Source organism: Eulemur rufifrons, chromosome 12 (genome assembly GCF_041146395.1).
Source record: "Eulemur rufifrons isolate Redbay chromosome 12, OSU_ERuf_1, whole genome shotgun sequence".
Lineage (NCBI taxonomy): Eukaryota > Metazoa > Chordata > Mammalia > Primates > Lemuridae > Eulemur > Eulemur rufifrons.
The window spans coordinates 7,728,437-7,748,887 of record NC_090994.1 but is presented as its reverse complement, the minus strand read 5'-3'; the positions used below and the strand labels follow the sequence as shown (position 1 = coordinate 7,748,887).

The following is a 20,451-nucleotide window of genomic DNA, read 5'->3' as shown; positions in this document are numbered from 1 at the left end:
TGTGGAGAACCCAGATTATTTTATCAGGACAGAAACAGGCTGTCTGGGTGCAATGGTACAGCTCACTGTCCAGTTCACCTGTCAGATACAGACTAGTTCTTCAGGTGGTTTTTGATATAGATTCAGATACAGGTTTGCTATAGTTCACATATAGGTCAATGTTCCAATGGGGGAAAAGCAAGGTGGATAAGGTGGATTCACAAACGAAATAATTTTAAACAAAGACCTTTTTTTTTTTTTTTTGCAACACAATCTACATCATAGTAAAATGTTTAATCCTTACAGAATTGCAGATTGCATTAAATTCAGAAGTGGAGACAGAAAAAGTTCTGAGTAGAGACCGAGCACTAAACATTTATTTTAAAAGATGTGTAAATAGGAGAAAGCAATTTAGGAGACTCTGCCTTTTGTGCTATCTGGTACTGTGGTGGGTGTCAGCAGCATGTGGCACTGAACAATAATTAACAAGGAGCCCAAACCATAGAAGAATGGGGTGAAAAACCACCAACTTTCTATCTACTTACTTTGGCAGTTTTGCCATCAACAGTAAATTGGCCCTTTTAATAGGAGAAAATTGGAAAGTTTCTCACTTAACAGAAATAAGCAGTAGGATCAAGAGACTTCCAGGCCTTGGGCTATCTCATTAGTAATTTTCTTTGTTGCTGTTGTCTCCCCTCGACCGGGTCACCTGAGATAATAGGATGGATATGGAAGGACAGCCAGATGTCTCCTTTGCTCTCTGCTCATTCTGATTGGGGACCCATGATGGGCATTAAACACAGTTCCCGAAACGTTTAGACAGTTTCTTGCTTTATTTTCTGATGGAAGCCACGGTAATGTTGTGTTTTGAAAATGGTTTCCTTTTCCTGAGCCTCTTCCTGCAAAGTGCTGTCAGCCCCTTCACTTGGTCAGTGGCGCCCCCCCCCCCCCCCGGCCTGGGCTGCCCCACCCCAAGCCCTCTATTTCCACTAGAGACAGCTCAGGGATGCCAGCCCTTCATGTTGCACTGTGTTCTCCCTTCCGTGCGAAAACCCAACACCTCCTGCCTCCTCTGCCTGCCTGCAAAGATTCCCAAGGGCTGCCAGACTTTGAATGTAACAACAGAGCCACCAGAAAGTCCTACAAAAGCGGCAGTGACCTTCTGGAGCTGTCAGGTCTTTAAATAGGATTTGAGATTTAATGCTGTATATTTTTAAAGGAAAGAAATAAGAGTTACTAGTTTGAAAAAATGTGTGTCTTTTAGCCAATTCAGAATCTGCCCCCTTACTTTTTTTTTCTTTTTTAACCTAGAACAGATAAAGCTTTGGGGGGGGGGGAGGGAAGGGCGGGGGGGGGGGGGGGGAGACCAGATCTCAGGCTAAATAAGGAAGGCGAATGTTAGGTGTGGCCAGACTAAAAGTCTGGACTGAAATGAAGCCCTTTAGTGGGTGATTGCTAAAGGAAAAAATAATAAATTACAAATAAAAATAAAAGGGGGAGGGAAGGAAGAACCTATGGTAAAGAATTATGTCATCTGTCATGACAGAGTATGAATTATACCCTGAAAACTCCAGGAAACTTTTGATTCTAAATTCTGCAGCCTAGGACACAACAGTTCAGAAGAGGCCATTCCACCTTTTGCTAATTAAAAATGCAGTGGCCCCCAGCAGCACTGTGGAGACTCTAGTTAGGCCCCTGTCTCGGATGTGCAGAGATTCTTCTGGCATGGCCCCTCCTGTTGCGATAGAGCTCTGTTTATACAGCTTGTCTTAAAACCACAGTGAGTGCATCTTGTTCTATTCAGGCCACCCTGTAAATACTTAAATTGGCATATTATTTTAAAAGGAATAATAGGAAGCTGATATTTTCGTCTCCTCCCACCCTGCTCTATCTCCTATGCCAATCTGTGCCGAGCATGAGGGCTTCCTCTTTGAGACCCTCCATTTCCCCTCTTTTACAGGGACAGAGAGAAACCTTGGCCATATTCCAAGGCCAATAAAAACTTAAGTTTAACTCAGCAGGTGACATCCGAGTCTTGGCTGTCCTTTCTCCCTCTAGGTTTGCCCTCTCAGAGTTGCTGCCCAGGTCCCCAAGAGGATGGAGCTGCAGAAACAGGATCCTCAGGAGCCGTTGGACCACTCATCCCGAATCACACAGAGTGCTGGAGACAGCACTTGATTTTCTCTCCCTTCAGACAGGTAGCTGAAAGCAAAAATGACCTACGGTACACATCGGGGGAACTATTTGGATATTAAAACATTCACTGTCCCAGATCTGTCATTGGCCCACCAGTGAGGACGCTGGGATTTCCACGCAAACCTCCAACAGCTTTGGTCTGCACACCTCTGGCTCCCCGTTGCTCCCTGACCTCAGCCCCTTTTGCTTTGCAGAGAGACCCCCCTGGGCAAGGCAATTTTTGATCATACGTGGTTGTCATCTGAGCTGGCATTACCAGAAAGCCGGGCTCCAGCTGCCCACGCAGTACAGGTAGGGGTAATAGGGGTAGCTGTTGTACACGGAGACCAGGGAGGTTCGGGAGAAGCTCTCCTCTTTCAGGGCTGGCAAGGAGGAGTGCTGCTCCAAGTCTCCCAGGTCCGAGGTGAGCTGCTTTCGCTTGGTCTTATAGCGTCTATTTTGGAACCATATTTTCACTTGGGTCTCAGTGAGCTTGAGGTTCTTGGCCAGGTGAGCCCTTTCGGGGGCTGACAGGTACTTCTGATGGCTGAACTTCCTCTCTAACTCGATCACCTGAGTGTGGGAGAAGGCGGCTCGGGAGCGCTTCTGCGGCTGCTTGGGGGTCTGGGGAAGGCTTGGTAAGGCGCCTGGAGTGTCTTCACAGTCCAACAGATAAGTCCCAAAGTGCCTATCTGGAAAGGAGAGGGGAGAAGGAGGGATGGGAAGAAAAAAGTTACAAGTTAGTGGGGAAGAGAACAGAATTCAATCCACCCTTATCTCTTCAGAGAGTGAACAAACAGCCCACTGTCATCTTGGATACATTTCCCTTTTTTCACATGACTAAGGGACTCTCTGGAGTGAGCTAGGCGTAAATGTGTATATGATGTATTCATTTTTCTAATAATCAGCAAGAACCCAAAGTTAGAAGCGTTCAGTGGTCGCGCTTTCTGCCGTATTACCCAGTAGAATTAAATGGAAATTGTAGACATGTGTGCTGAGCGTACCGAGGAGAGGTGGCAGAGGGGCGGCAGGGAAGACACTGAGGAACGAGGAACGAGGTACCTGGCAAAGGCATCCGGTGTTAGCAACCGGGTAGGCAAGAGGAGGCTTGTGCCATGGGAGAGGCAAAGCCAAGTTCATGCCCGGCTTTAATCCCCCTTTCTCTAAACGAGGGGTAAGTTAGGTCGCCTCATAAGAAGTGACAGGAAAGAAAATAAGTCTACTGTAAATGTTCCTACGGTGTCATATCTCCCCAACACCGAGGGGAACACCCAGATTCACTGTTTTACTGTCCATGGGACTGGGAAGCAAAGGGAGTCTTTGCTGGTCAAAGTAATTTGTTCATATTAATGGGCTGTTGTCAGTCCTGGCGACCGCGGACAGGTGACGTGGGCTGTTGCGATGGAGGGTGGCGCGGGGTCGGGATTTTCATCTCGGCGCAGTGAGCGCCCTGGCTGCGCGCCGGCGTGGGAGCCACGCGGAGCAGAGCGCACCGAGCCGGGCGGGTCACGCCGGTGTCACATCCTGCGCCGCCCTGACGCCGGGGCGCTGGTGAATCCCTGAGGCGCTCCGGTGGCTGCGGGGGCGGGGAGGTCCCTCCGCCTGTCGCCGCGCCGCCTCGGGGCCCCGCGTCCCTGCATCCCCGGCTCTGGGAGGCCCAGCAGGGACCGGCCATCGCGCCCGTGCCACCCTCGGGCCCATCTGCCCCTCCCGCGGGACCCAGCCCGGTCCGGCCTCCCCGGCTCACCTGGCTCGGTCTCGGCCAGCATGTCGGCCTCCCCGGGCGCCGCGCAGGGCCCGGAGCTCGGCTCGTCCCTTGGCGTCCCGGCGCGGCCTCCTCCTTCTCCGGACTCGGGCTCTGGGTGGCGCCTGGGATCCGGCTGGCGCGGGGGCCGCGGGTCCCGCAGGATGTCCTGGATGAGGAAGGAGGTGAGCGGCTTGGGCTGGGGCGGTGGCGCGGCCCCGGGGCTGCTGCCGGCCGCCTCCGCCTCCCCGGGCCGCTGCTCGGGCACCCTGAGCATCCCGACGGCTGTGCGGGCCGCGGCCGCACCACTTTCACTTTCCGCCGCCCAGCGCCACTTATAGCCCCGGGGGAGCGCGCCGCGCCGCCTTCCCATTGGCCGCGGGGACCCGGCCCGCGCCGCGGATTGGCCGCCCCGCGCTCCAGGTGACCCGGCGGCCAAGGCGCGTCCTTGGCAGTGTCCGCGCCGCTCTCCTCGGGAGGATGCCTTCCCCGAGTCCTCCTCCTGCTCCGGCTCGCCTCCCTGCGCGCTAAGCGTTTTCCCAGTCCGGGAGCGGAAACCGCAGCGGATCTCCTGTGCCCCAACCCACCTGAGGGAGAAGTCGAGACGCTTCTCCGGAATAATGATGCCTAAGAGAAATACTCCATTTAGCTCTTAAGGACTCTCCGAGAGCCTTTACTCACAGAGAAGCGGGACAATCGCTAACACCGTGCCTTACAGATGAGACTTCTGGGTGCCCGGGATGAGGAGAGGTGGGTGGCACAGTCAGAGCTTCTAAACCTGAGGCCTTCAGAGGCATGACCACTAGGTGCAGGGCCTGACCCCCGGCTGGGTTCTGTACTGGACATTACTGGGACAGGTGACAACAGTGGAACAGAGACAATGAAAGGATTGAGTCAATGTTAAATCACTGGTTAAACATCGCACTGTGGTTGTGTATGAGAATATGCTCCGGACACAAACACCTATGTAAGGGCAAAGACATGTGATGTGTGTAACTTACCCCCAAGAATGATATAGAAACAATGATATTAGATTGATAGCTAGATCCCACAGAATAAAGCAAATGGGTTGAGTGTTCATTGGTAATCTGGAAAAAGTATATGCTGATGTTCTTTTGAGCTATTTTTATGCAACTTTTGTGTCTGTCCTGGTGTAAGATGCCTTCCATTAAACCTCGTTCAAGAGGATGATATGTTGTCTGTCTGGGAAGGAGGGAAGGTTAATAGGTTATTGTAGATAAAGCAACCACCAAAAACCACCCTGTGCAGTGGGAAGGTCTTTGGCAAAGCTGGTTTCTTCTCTCATCTTTCCTAGGTCTCTTCACATTAAAAATAAACAAAACTTTTAAATGTTTTCTTTTGAAATAGTTATAAATTTATAGGAAATTGCAAAACTAATACTTCCAGTGTCCCCCGTATTCTTTGACACAACTATTCCATGTTTAGAAACTTGTCCCAGAAATACACAATCTACTGTCTTGGGGACATTCCTTCAGCTTGGTCAGAGACTGGCTTAAGTTGCAAAATGTGTTATGGAATGAACCCATTGTGTAGGGGAAAAAAGAATCTACATGTTATCTATATGGTATTTTACATTTGAACACTTTGACATCTAGAATATATGGGGAAGAAAATATACATATATATATATTCAATAGAGGAGTTACTTCTGCTTAGTGAGATGGAGATGGCAGATTGGGAGAAGGAAAGGAGGAGAGGGAAACAGGTGAATTTCCTTGTATTCATTTATAATTTTAAAAGATTAAAAATGTAGAGCTAGAGCTGAGCCTGGGCTCCCCTACCCCATCATGACCTCCTTGGCTTTATATCTCCCTGCAGACTGTGAACACAGCCCGGGACGCTTTGCCTCACCTGACTGCACATTGCCTCCCTTTGTGCTTTGTATTTGGGCCATGTGGATAGGTCACCTCCTTTATTACACAGTGAGCTCCCTGAGGAGGGACTGTGTTTGCTAGCGGAATATCCAGCCTCAGTTACTATGAGACATCTCACTGGCCGGCAGAATTATCCACAAGCGGCCAAGGAGTCCCACGGAAAATTACAGTGGAAGGTTTGTCTTCCTCCCCTTGCTGTGTTTATGCAGCTTACACGGGCGAAAATGTGCAAGGGCAATTAGGAAGTCACAAAGGGGCTGTGGCAGGCAGAATAATGGCCTCCCAGTGACGGCCACCTCCTAATCCCCATATTCTGTGAATATGCTATGCAGATGGCAAGGAAACGTTAAGGTCGCGGGTGGAATTAAAGGCCCTAGTCAGCTGACCTTGAGATGGGAAGATGATTCTGGGTCATCCAAGTGAACCTGGTATTGTCACAAGTGTTCTGAAAAGTAGACGGAGGAGGCAGGAGAGTCAGAAGGGATGTGACCCTGAAGCACAGAGTGATGAGACGTGAGAAAGACCCCGCCGAGCCATGCTGGCTTTGATAAAGGAAGGAGACCACAAGCCAAGGAACACGGCTGTCTCTAGAAGCAGGAAGAGAAAAGAAATGGATTCTCTCCTAGAGCCTCAGGAAGGAACACAGCTCTGCCAATACCTTGATATATTAGCCCAATATGACACTCTGGGCTGGTGAGCAGCCCCTTCAGGCTTTATATCCCATCCCTGCCAACAGACCTCTCTCCCTCCATCCCAAGACCCTTTAAAAAGGTCTGACTCCCCCACCCAAGCTGTGCATGCCAGCTTTCCCTGCAGGCCTTTCTGCGAGGCCAGGGAGCTCAGGGCTTGGGAAACTTCGGCAGCAGATGATATAACTCAACCTCCTTCAGCCCCTCACCAGTGCTTATCGCCCAAGGAAAGCCATCAGGGGAGATTTATTGGACAATAGGAACTCAAGAGTGTTTTGCTAACGATGCCCTGGTCACCTCCCCTCCACCCCTCCACAGTTGCCAATTTCTGGAGCACCCCAGGCGCAAGGCTGCATCTGCAGAAGTTTCCTTGCCCTCTAACTGGGTGGCCGCTGTCCTTCAGAGCCTGGTCTGCTCAACAGCTTAACAGAAGCCCTCGCCTGGGAGACACACTGGGGGCTGTTTGTCTAGGGGAAGAGGCTCTGACCTTCCCACCCTGCACTGAATGCCAGAAACCATTTGAGACCTTCCGTCCGCTGCTCTCTCCAGCTCTCAGAGCCTGCCATAAAGCTGAGCGGGTCGTTGTAGGCTCATGGTGCCCCACGATGGTGATAACCAGGGTGGATGATCATCTGAGAAGGTGACAGAGCCAATTTCCAGGCACAGGGTGGGTGCAGACCCCTGTGGGGTGATGGGCGGGGCGCTAGGACTCTGCCTGCTCCTCTGGAGGGTTCTCCTGACCCCTGAGACTAGACAGGGCCTGGGGACCCAGAGAGGCTGGTTCACAAAGAAACTGCTTTCTCCCAGGACTACTGACTAGGGCTCCTCTGATGGACACTGTCCTGAAAGTTGTTTGGGAGAGCGCAGCCCTGAACCACTTGGGGGGCAGTAAGTCAGCTCAGCCAGGAGTTTATATTTGGCCTGAGGCAGGTCCTGCCCGTGTGGCTCCCAGGCAGGCAGGGCCCTCGTGGTGTTTGCACAGCTCACAAGCGAGGAGGGAGGGCAGACCCTCTGGACCACCCTGCAGTGGGGCCCTGCCGCCTGTAGTGCTTTGGGCAGGGACAAGCCTTTCATCCGGTCATACACTTCTGCAGGCTCCCTTACCCTCTGAAGGGACTCAGGGGGAGGAAAGAAGGCAGACAGAGAACAGACTGGAAGGTGTGGAAACAAGGTACGATGGAGAGAGGGCAATGGCTGGAAACAGGAGACGTTGCGGCATTCCCACTTAACAATTCACAGAATCGGATGGTACGAGGCCTTAGGCATCATTTTAGGAGTGAGAAAAACTAAAGTTCAGAGACCCTAAATGGTTCATTTAAAATTACATGTTAGTGACCAAGTCAGAACTTTGGCCCATGTCTATCAATGTGTAGGCCAGTTTGATTTTTGTCTCCTTTTTTTTTTTTTTTTTTAACTACAAAATGTTTCAAATATATCCTCCCGTCAAAGCTGGCAGTCAGCTGATCAGTACACAGGGAAACTGACAGGCCAGTCCAGCATGGCAGCGCTACCCCCCCACCCACCCCGCACCCGACCCCAGAACTCTGGACAGAATCAGGCCGGCTGGAGAGGGCTGGAGAAAGCCGGAGAGAGCAGGTGGCAGGGAGGGGTCCGGCCCAAGCAGGTGGTCTTGGGGATGAGGCTGGGGATGGGGGCCCAGACTCCGACTGCTGAGCTTGGCTTAAGGCCCCTGAGAAACCAGGCCCCAAGGGCACAGTGGACCCCGCACATTCCTGATGGCTCCCTCCCCTCACGTAGGGATAGAAGCTATTTGGTGCCATCTGAGATCTGAGCAGGAGGAAAGGAGTGAGCAGGAGAAAGGAGCAGGCAGGTGAGACACCTGTTCTCCATGGACAGACTTCCGCACCCCTCTAGAGAGGGCTCAGCGCCCCGGTGGGGGAGGCTGGCCCATTTTATGTCCACCTGTTTTAGGGTAACCTGACCTAGCATTGCATTCAGACTTCATGAAATAGGTCTTTCTAAACTAATAAAATTCAGTGATACTGAAATCCTCAGCTTGGCACTAAAATAATAGTAGCTAATACTTACCTCATGCTTAGAATGTGCTGTTCAAAGCACTGTACTTGTACTAATTGATAGTATCATATCAATTGATTATATCAATATCAATATTGATTCTCTCTGCTAAAGCAGTTGTCAGGGGACTACTGCAAGCTGGAGGCTGGTGTGAGGCTGGTGCTGCCCTCGGGACAGTGGTGTGTGTGTGCAGGGGCTGGTAGTTATGGACTGGGTTTCATGCACATCAACCTCTGACTATTTTGACCTTTCTGGGTAGAGCCAAGTCCTTCTCCTCTTACTGCCCCTCTGTGTCACTGCCCAATTGCCACAGCTTGCAGTCCTGGGAGCAAGCCAACAACTGCATCCCAGCCTGGCCTGGCCTGCCCTATAGATAAGGCAATTTTTAGGTCAGGAGGATTTTACTCCATAGGGGAGGAAGCACAGAGGCCCCGAAGCTGCACTGCCTCCCTTCTTCAGTGGATAAGAGATGCTGCTATGCTCTGGTTTCAGTCATCCTAAGTCCCCTCCACCTTAAGCCTCGCTGCTATTTAGCTGCGTGGGCCAAGAAACTGCCTTGAATTTTTTGCTCATGCTGGTGTGAGTTGGATTCCTGTTACTTACAGCCAGAAAGTCTCATTGATAACAGCTGGTTTAACTAATACCATTTTATCCACAATGAAGTTGAAGTCAGAAGAGATGAAGTAACTTGCCCTCCCTGGCGAAGCTGGTCAGGGGTGGAGCTAAGCCAGAATCCAACAGATTCACTGAGGTCCTCAGCTCTGGATCAGTTAGGAGCCTCTGCTCTGGGTCAAGAACAGTTCAACGTGAAGGGGGCCAACCAGATCACTTTCCCCTCTAGGTGTTTGAGAGCCTGGATAGAGGTGAAAAGGAGGGCAGAGTCGCAGGCTAATCTATTAGCAATATTTGTTTTACCAGCCCTTCAGAGCTGGTATCTAAACACAGCTATATTTTAAATACACAAGTTCAACCCTGGACAGAGGATGTACAAACAGGATTAGTGGATTTCTATTCTGACTCTGATTTACAAACTGGGTGACCTAGGGTAAGTCCCTCAGTTTCCCTAGTTTCTTCAGCTGTGTAGTAATAATATTTTCCCATATGGCAATTAAATGAGACAGTATTTATAAAGGACATTTGTGCATTGTAAAGCACCCCACTGATCTCGTAGTGACCAGCATCACCAGTTGCCAACACGAGCTCATATCTATGGAGCCTTAGTCTAATGATTCAGTGTCCTCTGTTCATTTCCAACTGTCAATATCCAGACGGGAAGGTAAAGGGTTTGACCTGCAAAAGAACCTGAAATACTGCTCAACGTCAAATGCAAAGGCTTTGGTGGAATGCCAAGCAATCTGGGGGAATTCCCTTTCCCGGGCAGGAAACTGGAAGCAATGGTGTCCCCTGGTGGGACCTTTAAGATCTGCAAGCAGTGGCTGCTGGTTGCTCCATAGGAGCTATTATCTCCAGCACTAATGTTCTTGGCATTATGTCGTACTTCTATGTCATGAATTCACAGGACTGATTTTGAATGTGGATGTCCCTGGGTGGAGATCAGAGCCCATGGGCGTCTCTTAGATCTTAACCATCTGAAGGTGCTTTTTGGGCCAGACGAATTCCTGAAAGCAGATGTTGGGGGCTGAATCATTAGCAGATATAGCTGCATGTTTAGGTAGTTAAATAACAGTGAGGAGCAGCAGCTGTACTGATTAGGAAAAGGCAGCAGAATATAATGAAAAGCAAATGGACTTTGGAGGCTCAACTTCTACGTCTACCCTTAGTGCGGGTGACTCTGCATACGCTTCTTAATCTCTCTGAGCCTCAGTTTCCTAATCTGGGAACTTACTGTGCCCTATTGGATCTTAGCATTTAGAGAGTGATTATGGCAATTAAATAATATAATGCATGGCAAGAACCAAGCACTAAGCATGGGCTTAATAAACATTGTTTTTCTCTACCCACTGACTGGGCACCTCTGCGATCTCATTTCCCTCTGCTTCTCTGATGGTTCAACCCAACTATACCATGATACAGATATTCATGGAATTCTCACTGCCTATCTGTATTGCCCTGTTCTAAGCAAGTAAGTGGACAAAGGGAGAGGTAAAAAAGACAGCTGACAAGGGGTGGTGAGAAGATAGAGCGACCAGAGCTTTCAAATACTCCTAGTGGGAATCCCAAAGTGCCGGGATTACAGGTATGAGCCACCATGCCTGGCATATATATATATATATATATATATATATATATCGTTTTTGCTTACATCCTTTGGCCCGAACTTCATTACTTGGCCACCCTAGCTGCAGGGGAGTCTGGGAAATACAACCTTTAGCTGGGAGATCGTGTGTTTAACTAAAATTCTAGGATTCAACTCCTAAGTGAAAGGGGGAAACAGATATTGGATGATAGCTAGATGTTTCTGCCACAGGTCTCCCATTCTAAGCATCTCCTGGGTAGGAATCATAAGGTAGGTATTCAAGTAATTGAATGAGTGGTTGACCGTGGCCAGAATACATTGTTCCCTTCTATATGCTCCCATGTGATATGTTCATAATGCACCTTTTCTAGTTTTTCCTAATATAATTGGCTGTAGAGGCTGTCTCACCTGCTAGTTTATAATCTTCCTGAGAATAGGAACTCTGTTTTGTGCATCCACGTGTTTCTCTTCCTTTTCCCAGTGCATATAAGAGTGCTTTACCCTTAGTAGTAGGTCTCTCATAAATAATTTTAATGATACTGGTATTATATCTCCTCACAATGCTCAGCCTAACATTCCTTAATATTTGCCAATTTAAGTTAGGTCTACCTACAGGAGAATGGCTGGAGGAATCAAACAGGGAACTTCCTTTTCCTCTGTAGCCGTAACCCCTGGCCAACAGAGATCCTTAGGGTCCCTGTTATTGGGGCTTAGGCAGCCCCAGCCAGGAGCTAGATCCTGTCCACACAGAAAAGGGGTTTCTTCCAGAGGATCTGACTACCGAGGAGCCAGCTCAGAGCCTGGGTCTTTAATGCAGACTGTGTGGGTCATGCCAGGAAGCCAAACAGCAACCACTCACTTGTTTGATCGTTTGATACATCAAGAGATGGTATGTGGCCCCTACTCTATGACAGGCACAAGGTACATTGGAAATACACGGGATGGACAGGAGGCTGAGTGTTTAGAAAGGATAACAGACAAGGAGAGTCACTGCATTACGATGGGGACCTCCAAGGTGCTCCAGGAGCACATGCCAGGGCGTTCTGACCCAATCTGCTTGTCAAGACAGGCTTCCCATGGCGAGAGTCCAGGCGAGGCACCAGGGGGCTTGGGGTGGACTGGAGACAGGAGCCATGAAGGGAAAGGTTCCCCCGTGGGCCATGGAATTCCTCACTTAGGATTCTGATCCTGGGCCCTAGGGTTTCAGGCAATTAAACAGGGCTGGTGACAGGAGGAGGCAGGAGTCATTGAGGCACAGATGGGGAGGAGGGAAGTTTGACTGAGACCAGCTTATGAGGACAGCCCCGTGGGGACTGAGTTAGAAAGTGCTCTGAGGTTTGTGGTCGGGCTCACGGCTGCTGGGCATATCTTTGCTTTTCTTACAGTGGAATCTGGACTATGTCAATAAGACCACATCTTTCTTTTGGGTTGAAGAGGGGAGGTTGCTGGATGAGTTTAATCGGAGAGTCAGCAAGGAAGGCAGAGCGACTTCCCACGAAGCTCTCTCTCTTCCTGCTACTGGGGAGGGGGAGGTAGAAGTTGGGGGGGGGGAAATGGCTCAGGGGCTGAATGTCCTCACTCTCAAGAGTTGGAGTTTTGAAAGCATGAATCAGTGTGGGGGAGGGTTTCAAAGTGCAGAGGAAACCACAGACAAAAACGGGCAAGGGGAATGCAGAATCCAGAGTCTTCAAATATTCTGTTTGCCCACAGGCATCAGAAGATGCACTTGTATCTCTCCCTTCCGCCCCTCACGCAGTCTGGCATTGGGTGCCAGACACAATATAACAATGAAAACGAGCAAACTAAAGCTACACACGACAGCATGGACACATCTCAGAAACATCAACTTGAATAAAAGAAGCAAGTCACAAAATAATGCATACAGTATGATTCTACTTGCAGAATGTTCAAAATCTGGCAAAATTAAACCATATTGTTAACAGATGTGTCCATAGAGGTAAATCCATAAAAAGAAGCCTGTAGATTATATCACAGAAGTCAGAATAGCTGGTACCTCCTTTGGGTGAAGACCGGAAGATAGGTTTGCGTTCTGGGAGGGGCATGGGGAGATGGCTGCTGAGGGCTTGGCACCCCATGTTTCTTACACTGAGTGGGAGTCCCATCTTTGTTCACTTTACAGGAATTCTTTAAATTGTGCATATATGTTTTATGTAGTCTTCTATATATATGATCTATCTCATAATTTTAAGAATTAAAAGAATCTGACACCAAGAAGGAGCTACCCCAAATTAGCATAGTAGCCTCAGAAATCCATCTTTTTGTTTTTATAGATGCAGAGACTGAAGCCCAGAGAGGTTAGGAGCCTTACTCAATGTCACAGAGCATGTTCTTAGTCTAACTGGGACTAGAACAAGACAATTCCTAACTCAGGGCTCCACCACCTCCATGTCTCTGGCAAGGCCTCTTCCTTAGGGGAAGGGAAGGGAGGGGCATAGCTTTTAAGCCTGGGAGTTCCCTCCTTTTGTGAAAAAGAAAAAGGACCCATTCATGATCTGACATAATAATAAAAAGCTGCTATAAGTACTGATGATTTTAAACACTTTTCAAATGAAATTTTAAAAGATTTCAATATGCCCCCCTGAAAATGATGATTATGGTAATGATAACAATGATAACATTAGAAAAAAATAAGTACCAGAAATCTCTGGCAAGTCTTCGATCTGGAGTTAGACTTGTGCTCTATTTGATTTGCAGATGGTATCGGGATGGAGCTGGCTTGGAGCAGGGCTGGGCCAGGAGAGGAAGGACAGGGAGTCAGGAAGTCTGCAATTTTATTGACTTATCCACCTGGCCTAGGTGAGACCCTTAGCCCTGGGACAGTCAGGAAAGGCACCTCTGCTATCTCTCTGAGAGCTTTTTTGTTTTGTTTAGAGGTCAATTACTTCCCATTTGGGGAACTTGTGAACATTAAGAGGTGACTGGAGTGATGGGACCGAACGATGCAGATAAGAGGTTGATTGCTTACAGAGCGGCTCCCTGGTAAAAGCCCTGCCGAGGATAAGCCGTTGTCGGGAAGGGACACACAAAAGGGGGCAGCTTTCAGTGCAAAGGCGAGATTACTGAGATGGAAGACAGGCAGCTGGGGGTGGGCTTGATGAGCTGGGAGAGGGATTTGTTCTAAATTGATCCTGACAGGCTGAGAGTGGGGAGATGGGGGAGGAGAATTTTCCTTCACTCTCCTTTCCTTTGGGAAAGAAATCTTTGGTGTTGTCTGAATCTCAAATGTCCTCACTGTGCTCTGAAGAAAATGCCACATGGATGGCACACGGACAAAGTTTTTGTTATATATACATATTTAAGGCCAGTCCAATATGAATACCACAGCAATGTGGGCAGCCTGACAATGTAGCAGGCAAATGGAACATCTAAGGGATCTTGGGTGTGCATGTAAGCCACACTCCCTCCCACCTCCCACCCCCTTTCAGTCCACCCAATGCAGTTTGCAAATTCCCAGAAGCTGGTTTGAATTGAATCTCAAACTACTATAAAATACGGCTCTGTTTTTGGCATGTACCCATTTACTTTTCTCCATTGCAAAGTTGAAGAGCTTTCCTGGAGCCTCTCCCAGCAAAGCGTCATTCCCACGCTAATCACCATGCTTACTTCCCCACCACCCTACTCTATGCAGCCTTTTCTAAGCACCCAGCGTGCACAGGATTTTCTTTCTCTCTAGAGAGAACTTAATGCCTGTCCTATTTGACATGCAGCATATACCACCTTATATTTTTAGATACCTTTCTCACTTTGGTCTTTGCTATCCCAATTAGATAATAAATTCCTTAGGGGCAGCAGCCGAATCTTATAGTCTCTTGTGTCCCTTCAGTGATGACTGAGTTACTGGCGATTGAGTCTCTTTCTTCTCTAGTCACTTGGACCCTTGCCCACAACTGTCACTGATCTTCCCGTGCATCTCCCTGTGGTCACAAAGGTGTGGAGAGGGTGTGGGAGTCACTCACTCTCCCTCACTCAGGAGGCAAGACCTATTCAGAACATCACAGGTCTGGTAACTTCTCTTACTTTTCTGTGTTAGAGGCAGGTGAGAGGGTGAAGCAAAGAACGTTTATTAATTTCTTACTTCATGCCAATGACTTTGCCCACCTACATTTCTGGGGTAAGGATCTTACCCAAAAGATTTTTTTTTTAATTAACATATAGTCTTTTAGAAGCTGATATTAGAAAAATTGAATACAACTCACTTAAGAACTAAGGGCTAGACTGAAACCACCTGCCAGGAATCTAAGACCAGTGTCCAACTTCTCCTCTTGTAAGGAATAACTTCCAAAGTGAAAGAAGAATGGTAACACTGTATGACAATTCTTTTATGATGAAGATTTTAACTGTAATCTCTATTTTTTCCGTAGTGTTGTTGACCCAGGAATACATATGGAGATTTCCAAATTTAAAGTACACATATTCATGTTTTAATCCCAGAGGTACAACACTAACTATAATTGAAAGACACCGTGAGCTGTTTCTAAATCCACTTTTATTGGCAGTGAAAATTGAGAAATAAAAGGGAGAAGCAATGAAAATCAAAAGGAAAGAAAATGTAAGGAAATAGTAAGAAAAAAAAGAACAATAACTTTTTTTTTTAAAGTTTAAACATGTAAACTTTAAGGGATGTAAGCTATCAATAGTCAGGTATAGTTTACATAGACTCAAGGAGTCTCTGTTTCCCACTTTAACAAAAACAACCGGGACATATTCAGAAATGAGAAAATTCAGGAGTACATTTGATTAAATATGAGAATTTATTAAATAAGATAATTTAACCTTTGATATGTGGGGGTGGGGTGAAGAACTAGAGTTTTGATTATCTAAAAAATGTAATCCAAGAGGAAAATAGACAGATTTTCCTACTAAATTTGTCCTGCCACAATTTTTTTATTTGATCCAATGTCTTTATTAATAAAATGAGTTTGTTTTCACTCTTCAACTTACATGACCTCAGATGTATTGGGGGTGGAGGTGTCAAAATTTCATAATTTTAGGAAGCCTAAAGTTTAGGCTTTTTACCCATATTTTTAGGACTTATGGTCACCTAGGGGCCTCCTTTCCTGATGTGGAATTTAGAAGCTGATGATAGAAAGAAAACCTACAAAGAAGAAGGGGGCGGGGAGCGGAGAGAAAAAATTAGGTAAGCTGCCTCCAGCGTTGAATGAGTTTTGTCTCCTTCGAACTTCTGGGCTTCATTTTTGTTTGAATTCGAAATTGTTCAGAGGTAACCGAGAGAATAGGTTCTAACAGCCTACACACGCCACACGCGCTCGCACACAGACAAACTCATTTAGCGTATTTATGCGAGATGGAGTGCTGTACGTAAGAGACATGCAGTGACAGGGAGTGGAGAACCGGAATGTCCAGGCTACGTCCCCCTGGAAAGAGCACTCCACCCATTGTAGAGTCCCCAGGAACGCGGCGGTTGGAGGGATGCTGAGACCCCATAGGAGGGGACCCCAAGCAATAGTCCCTCTTCCTGACCCTCGCGGTCCTCTCCTCTCTTCCCTGCTCTTGGTCTCCTTCCTGCACTCCTTTCCTCTCCTCTTTCTTCAACCCCCACCAGTTGCCTTTACTCAGAGGATGGAGGCCCCGTAGACCTTCCATTCACCCCTCCCCCCCTAGTGCCCCCCGGCTGCCGCATACGAATTAAAGAGCCTCTCAGGCCCCTGGGGTTGAGGCCCGAAAAGCCACCTGTGGCAGTACTGCTGCGACATCCAAAACCGCCAGCCGCCCCTGGTTTTCTTCCCTCCCGGTGCCGCTTCGTGGGCAGCTGGCGGACGTCCCCTGTTACGTCTCCTGGGGGAAGAACATCCCCAGGGACTTCAGCTGGATGGCCCCTCGGGTGCAGTTCGCAGTCCCAGAGATGGCTCCGGGAAGAAGTGCCGTTGGGTCGCCACTTCCCTGCACCGCCGCGATCCCTCATCCTGGCAGGGACCCGCAGGCGGACGGGAGGGACGGAGCACCTGGCCCTGGTGGGCGTAGCGGAGCCGAGGTGCCTCACCAGGCCCTGACGCCCTGCAGCGTGGCGGCCAGGTGGCCCTGTGGGGTGGCGTTAGGGCCGCCGGGGCCGAGGCCGGAGCTGGCCAGTGGTGTGGGTGCCGCGGGGCCCGAGGGCGCGCCGGCATAGCTGCCGCCGTAGCCTGCGCCGTAGGGGGCACCGGTGTAGCCGCCGCAGCAGGAATAGGGCGATGCGGGGGCGCTGTAGGGGCCGGGGAAGGCTGGCGCGCCGGGGCCCAGGCAGGGCTTGCCATCGCGCACCAGCACGGGCACCGCCACCCGGCGCGGCGCTAGAGGGTGGCCGGCCAGTTCCAGCGACTTGTCCTGGCGCTGCCTCTTGCACTTGTAGCGCCGGTTCTGGAACCAGATCTTGACCTGCGTGGACGTGAGCTGCAGTGCGCTGGCCAGGTGCTCGCGCTCGGGCGCGGACAGGTACCGCTGCTGCTTGAAGCGCCGCTCCAGGGCCAGCACCTGCGCCTGCGAGAAGAGCACGCGCGGCTTCCGCCGCTGCCGCGCCTTGGGCTGCTCCGCGCCGCCACCGCGCCCGCCGTCGCCGGTGTCGCCAACACCGCGCTCCCTGGTCCGGCCGCCGAGGGGCGAGGCCGCGCTCAGGCCAAGCTCTAGAATCACAGGAAGGGACACCATCAGCGCGCAGCCTAAGGCTCACCTGAGCGATGCTTACATTGTTTTCAAGAAGCCGCCTCTCTGCCTGGCAGCCTTTGCTCGGCACCCCCTTCTCCCTCCTGCTACCCCTCAACTCCGTCCCAGGCCTGTCTGAATGTTCCTTTTCTCCAAGCTCATCGCTTTTGTACCTGCTGTAACATAAATAAATTGTGACACTCTGTACACATCATTTTCCCAAAAGGTAGATGAAGAGTCTAAGGTAGCTCCATTTTCTTCTTAGAGTGTGTGTGTATGGTGGTTCAGTTTGGGGGAAAGTTTGCCATGAGGATCAGGTGTGAGTGTGTAGGCCTATCCGACTGGGGCGGACTTTGGGTCATCTTTGGAAGTGAAGGGAGGAAGAGGAGGAGGAGGAAGAGGAAGAAGAGAAGCCCAGGTCTCAAGAAAGCTGGAACTCAGTGACTTGCTCTCAGGAGGCTTCTCTCTGCCTCCTGATCTGTGATATCTCTGCGGGCATCGCATGGAACTGGCTCCAAGTCCAGGAGGGGGAATCTTGAGTGTCTCCTACCTTCACCCAACTTTTGCACACACCCTTGACTTTGTGGTCATCAAGTCTGCCAGCACCAGCGGCCCAGCTTCGTAATCCAAATTAACAAAATATGATAAAAAATATTTCCTGGCTCCTGACTCTTAGCTTGGAAACCAAGAGATGTATGAAGTTGAGGTCCATACTGGCTTTTTAAAAAGCAGCCACCCCCTCCTTGGGGGTCTTTCTGGCAGGCTTCATCCTGAAGTCCTCTTTCCCCCAGGCAACTCACAACCGCAAGACGCCAAGATGTAGCTTTTTCTTCCCTTCTCACCTCTCTTGGTCTGGGCTTAAGCTCTGTTTTACCCCAAGGGTGGGTAGAGAGGAAACGCTGAATTTTTTGGGAAACTCACCCCAGGAGAAAACCAGGAGACTGGAGGGGCAGCAAGTTCTCAGCAAGGCGGGGCAGGACTCTCCTACCTAGAGCCAGTGCGCACTGGGACCCGACTTCTAATCCCCAGCGACTCTGGCACAATCTCCTGGGGGCGGTTCAGCTGTTTGGTATGTAAAATTTGAGGAAAGAAAAACTTCCTTCAAAGATGCCTGCGCTGAGAAACCAAGGCCATCTCCTCTCGAAAAACGAAAAATACTGACTAGGGCTTGACGGATGAGGCGCTTGAAGCCCACCAGGAAGGTCCCTTTCCCCGGCTGAGCGCCACTGCGGTCCTGGGCTGGGTTCCTGGAGCCGGGCTCGGTCCCTCCTCGGCTTCCAGAAGCAGCGGAAGAGACACCGCCCCCGAGTCTTGGTTTCCAGCGGAGGAGGGACGCGCCGCGCGGTCCTTTGGCTGACAGGCTACAGTGGTGATCGGAGGAATGAGACCCTTTGTTAGCAAATCTAAAATGTTTGCCGAGTTGGCCGAGCAGCGCTGAGGGACGTTAGTGTTTAGAGTCCGCTACAGAAAACCCACCAACTTCTTCGCGAACACAGCAAAGTGTATGTTCTCCAGGCTTCTGGAGTTAGTGACTAACCAGCCTGCAAGTCAGCGAATAACTCCGATATGGTTTCTATTTTATTTGGTTAGTTTGTGCCTGGCATGGAGGCACCGTGGCGCTGCCTAGCAGAGGCGGCCTGCCCTGCGCTTGAGATTGCCCACCCAGGTGCAGAGGTTTGGCGAGAGGAAGGTGGCTTCTTCATTCCTTGGAATATCCAGCCTCTCTTGCCGAAGCCTCCCAGGTTCGCGGAGCGGACGACTCCCCGGCGGCCCCTTCCAGTCCTGCGGGCTGGACGCAGGTGCCGGGCCTTGGAGACCAGGCGCCAGGACGCGGCCGGAGCCGCCTCCCCGGGCAGCGACAACCCCGGCTGCCTTTAACACGCTCCCCGACGCGAGAATCTGGCGCCAGCGCGCGCAGGGCCTTCCACTTCTGGGGACTCAAAAGTACCCCGTCCCCATCTCCCGTGTTCCAGAGGAGGAACCTGTGCGGAGGGACCGGGTAGCTGGCCAGGGCGCTCAGACAGCCCAGAGAAAGGGCCCGGCCGGGATGGGCAGCAGGCCGAGGAGGGCTCCCTGCTTTGCTGGCTCCTCTTTTTTAGATGGGTTAGAGTAGGGAGAGACTAGGAGGGGGCAGGGAAGGGCGGTGGTGGTGGCGCACAGTGAACACACTGTTTCGCGGTGGAGACGCGGAGCTGGAGGTTCTGGGAATCCGGGCGGTGCTTGCGGGGAATGAGAGGGGCGGGTGCCGGCGGAGCGAACCCTAAGATTCAGGGCCTCATTTTCCTAAGGGACGCGGGAAGCACACTAGGTGTCGGAAGGGGGTGGGAGTGGGGGCTCAGAGGCCTGTTTTTGGACTCCACAAATGAGGGAAATGGGGAGAGGACCTGGGACCCCCGGACACTGGGAGATGCGTTTTCCCCCACGCACCTGTAATCCCGCTCAATATCCCCCGTAGAAGGCAAGACCTGAGCGCTTACTCACGTGGCTCCGCCACCCTTTCCGCGTCCATCTCCACGACCGCCTCACAGGAAGCCCCACGTGGCTCCGATCCGTCTTGTCTTCTGTCGCTGCCGCCGCCGCTGTCACCATCACCGGCGTTGTGAATCTCTGACCCTCGGGGCTCCGAGTCCATTCGCGGGTACGGAGATTTTTCCGGGCTCCCCCGCACCCCACGGTGTGGCGAAGCCGCGGGGCCGCTCTGCTCCCGCTGCAGCCGCAGGATGTCGTTGACAGAGAAGGGGGTGGAGGTGACCCGACCCAGCAGCATCCCGAAGGCGGAGGGGGCGGGGCCGAGGAGTTCCCGGTCCCCGCCGAGCGCGGAGCCCTGAACTTCCCGTCTTGTCGCTGCCCGCCCAGCAGACAGACCCAAGCTCTGGGACAGACACCCGGCGTCCTGAACCGCGCCTTCCTCTGGGCCATCCCCGCGGGCCGGGGGACCAAGGCCGGGTGACGAGACCGCCGCGCCCCATTGGTTCCCGCAAAAACCACGTGCTAACCCTGCACCTTCCTCCCCAAACGCTTTCTTCCCGCGCCCTCCCCACCGCCCAGTCACTCCCCTGGGAGGTTTGGTTCGTATGG

The 20,451-nt window shown here is 50.9% G+C and overlaps 2 protein-coding genes across 3 annotated transcripts; both read right to left on the bottom strand.

The window, feature by feature from the left end:
* Positions 1-1,684: 1,684 nt before the first annotated feature.
* NKX3-1 (NK3 homeobox 1) lies at positions 1,685-4,175 on the bottom strand. 2 transcript variants are annotated; one of them, XM_069485131.1, is made up of 3 exons: positions 4,143-4,175; positions 3,902-3,929; positions 1,685-2,846 (listed from the first exon to the last, which is right to left on the bottom strand). In XM_069485131.1, exons 1-3 carry the CDS (start codon positions 4,173-4,175, stop codon positions 2,428-2,430), a joined length of 480 nt encoding a protein of 159 aa, XP_069341232.1. In that variant the 3' UTR covers positions 1,685-2,427. The 2 variants fall into 2 exon arrangements, with proteins under 2 accessions (XP_069341232.1, XP_069341231.1); XM_069485130.1 differs by having other exon boundaries at positions 3,902-4,175.
* A 12,559-nt stretch (positions 4,176-16,734) lies between these two features.
* Positions 16,735-20,140, bottom strand: NKX2-6 (NK2 homeobox 6). Its single transcript, XM_069484894.1, has 2 exons — positions 19,855-20,140; positions 16,735-17,354 (listed from the first exon to the last, which is right to left on the bottom strand). Exons 1-2 carry the CDS (start codon positions 20,138-20,140, stop codon positions 16,735-16,737), a joined length of 906 nt encoding a protein of 301 aa, XP_069340995.1.
* Between the last annotated feature and the right edge of the window lie 311 nt (positions 20,141-20,451).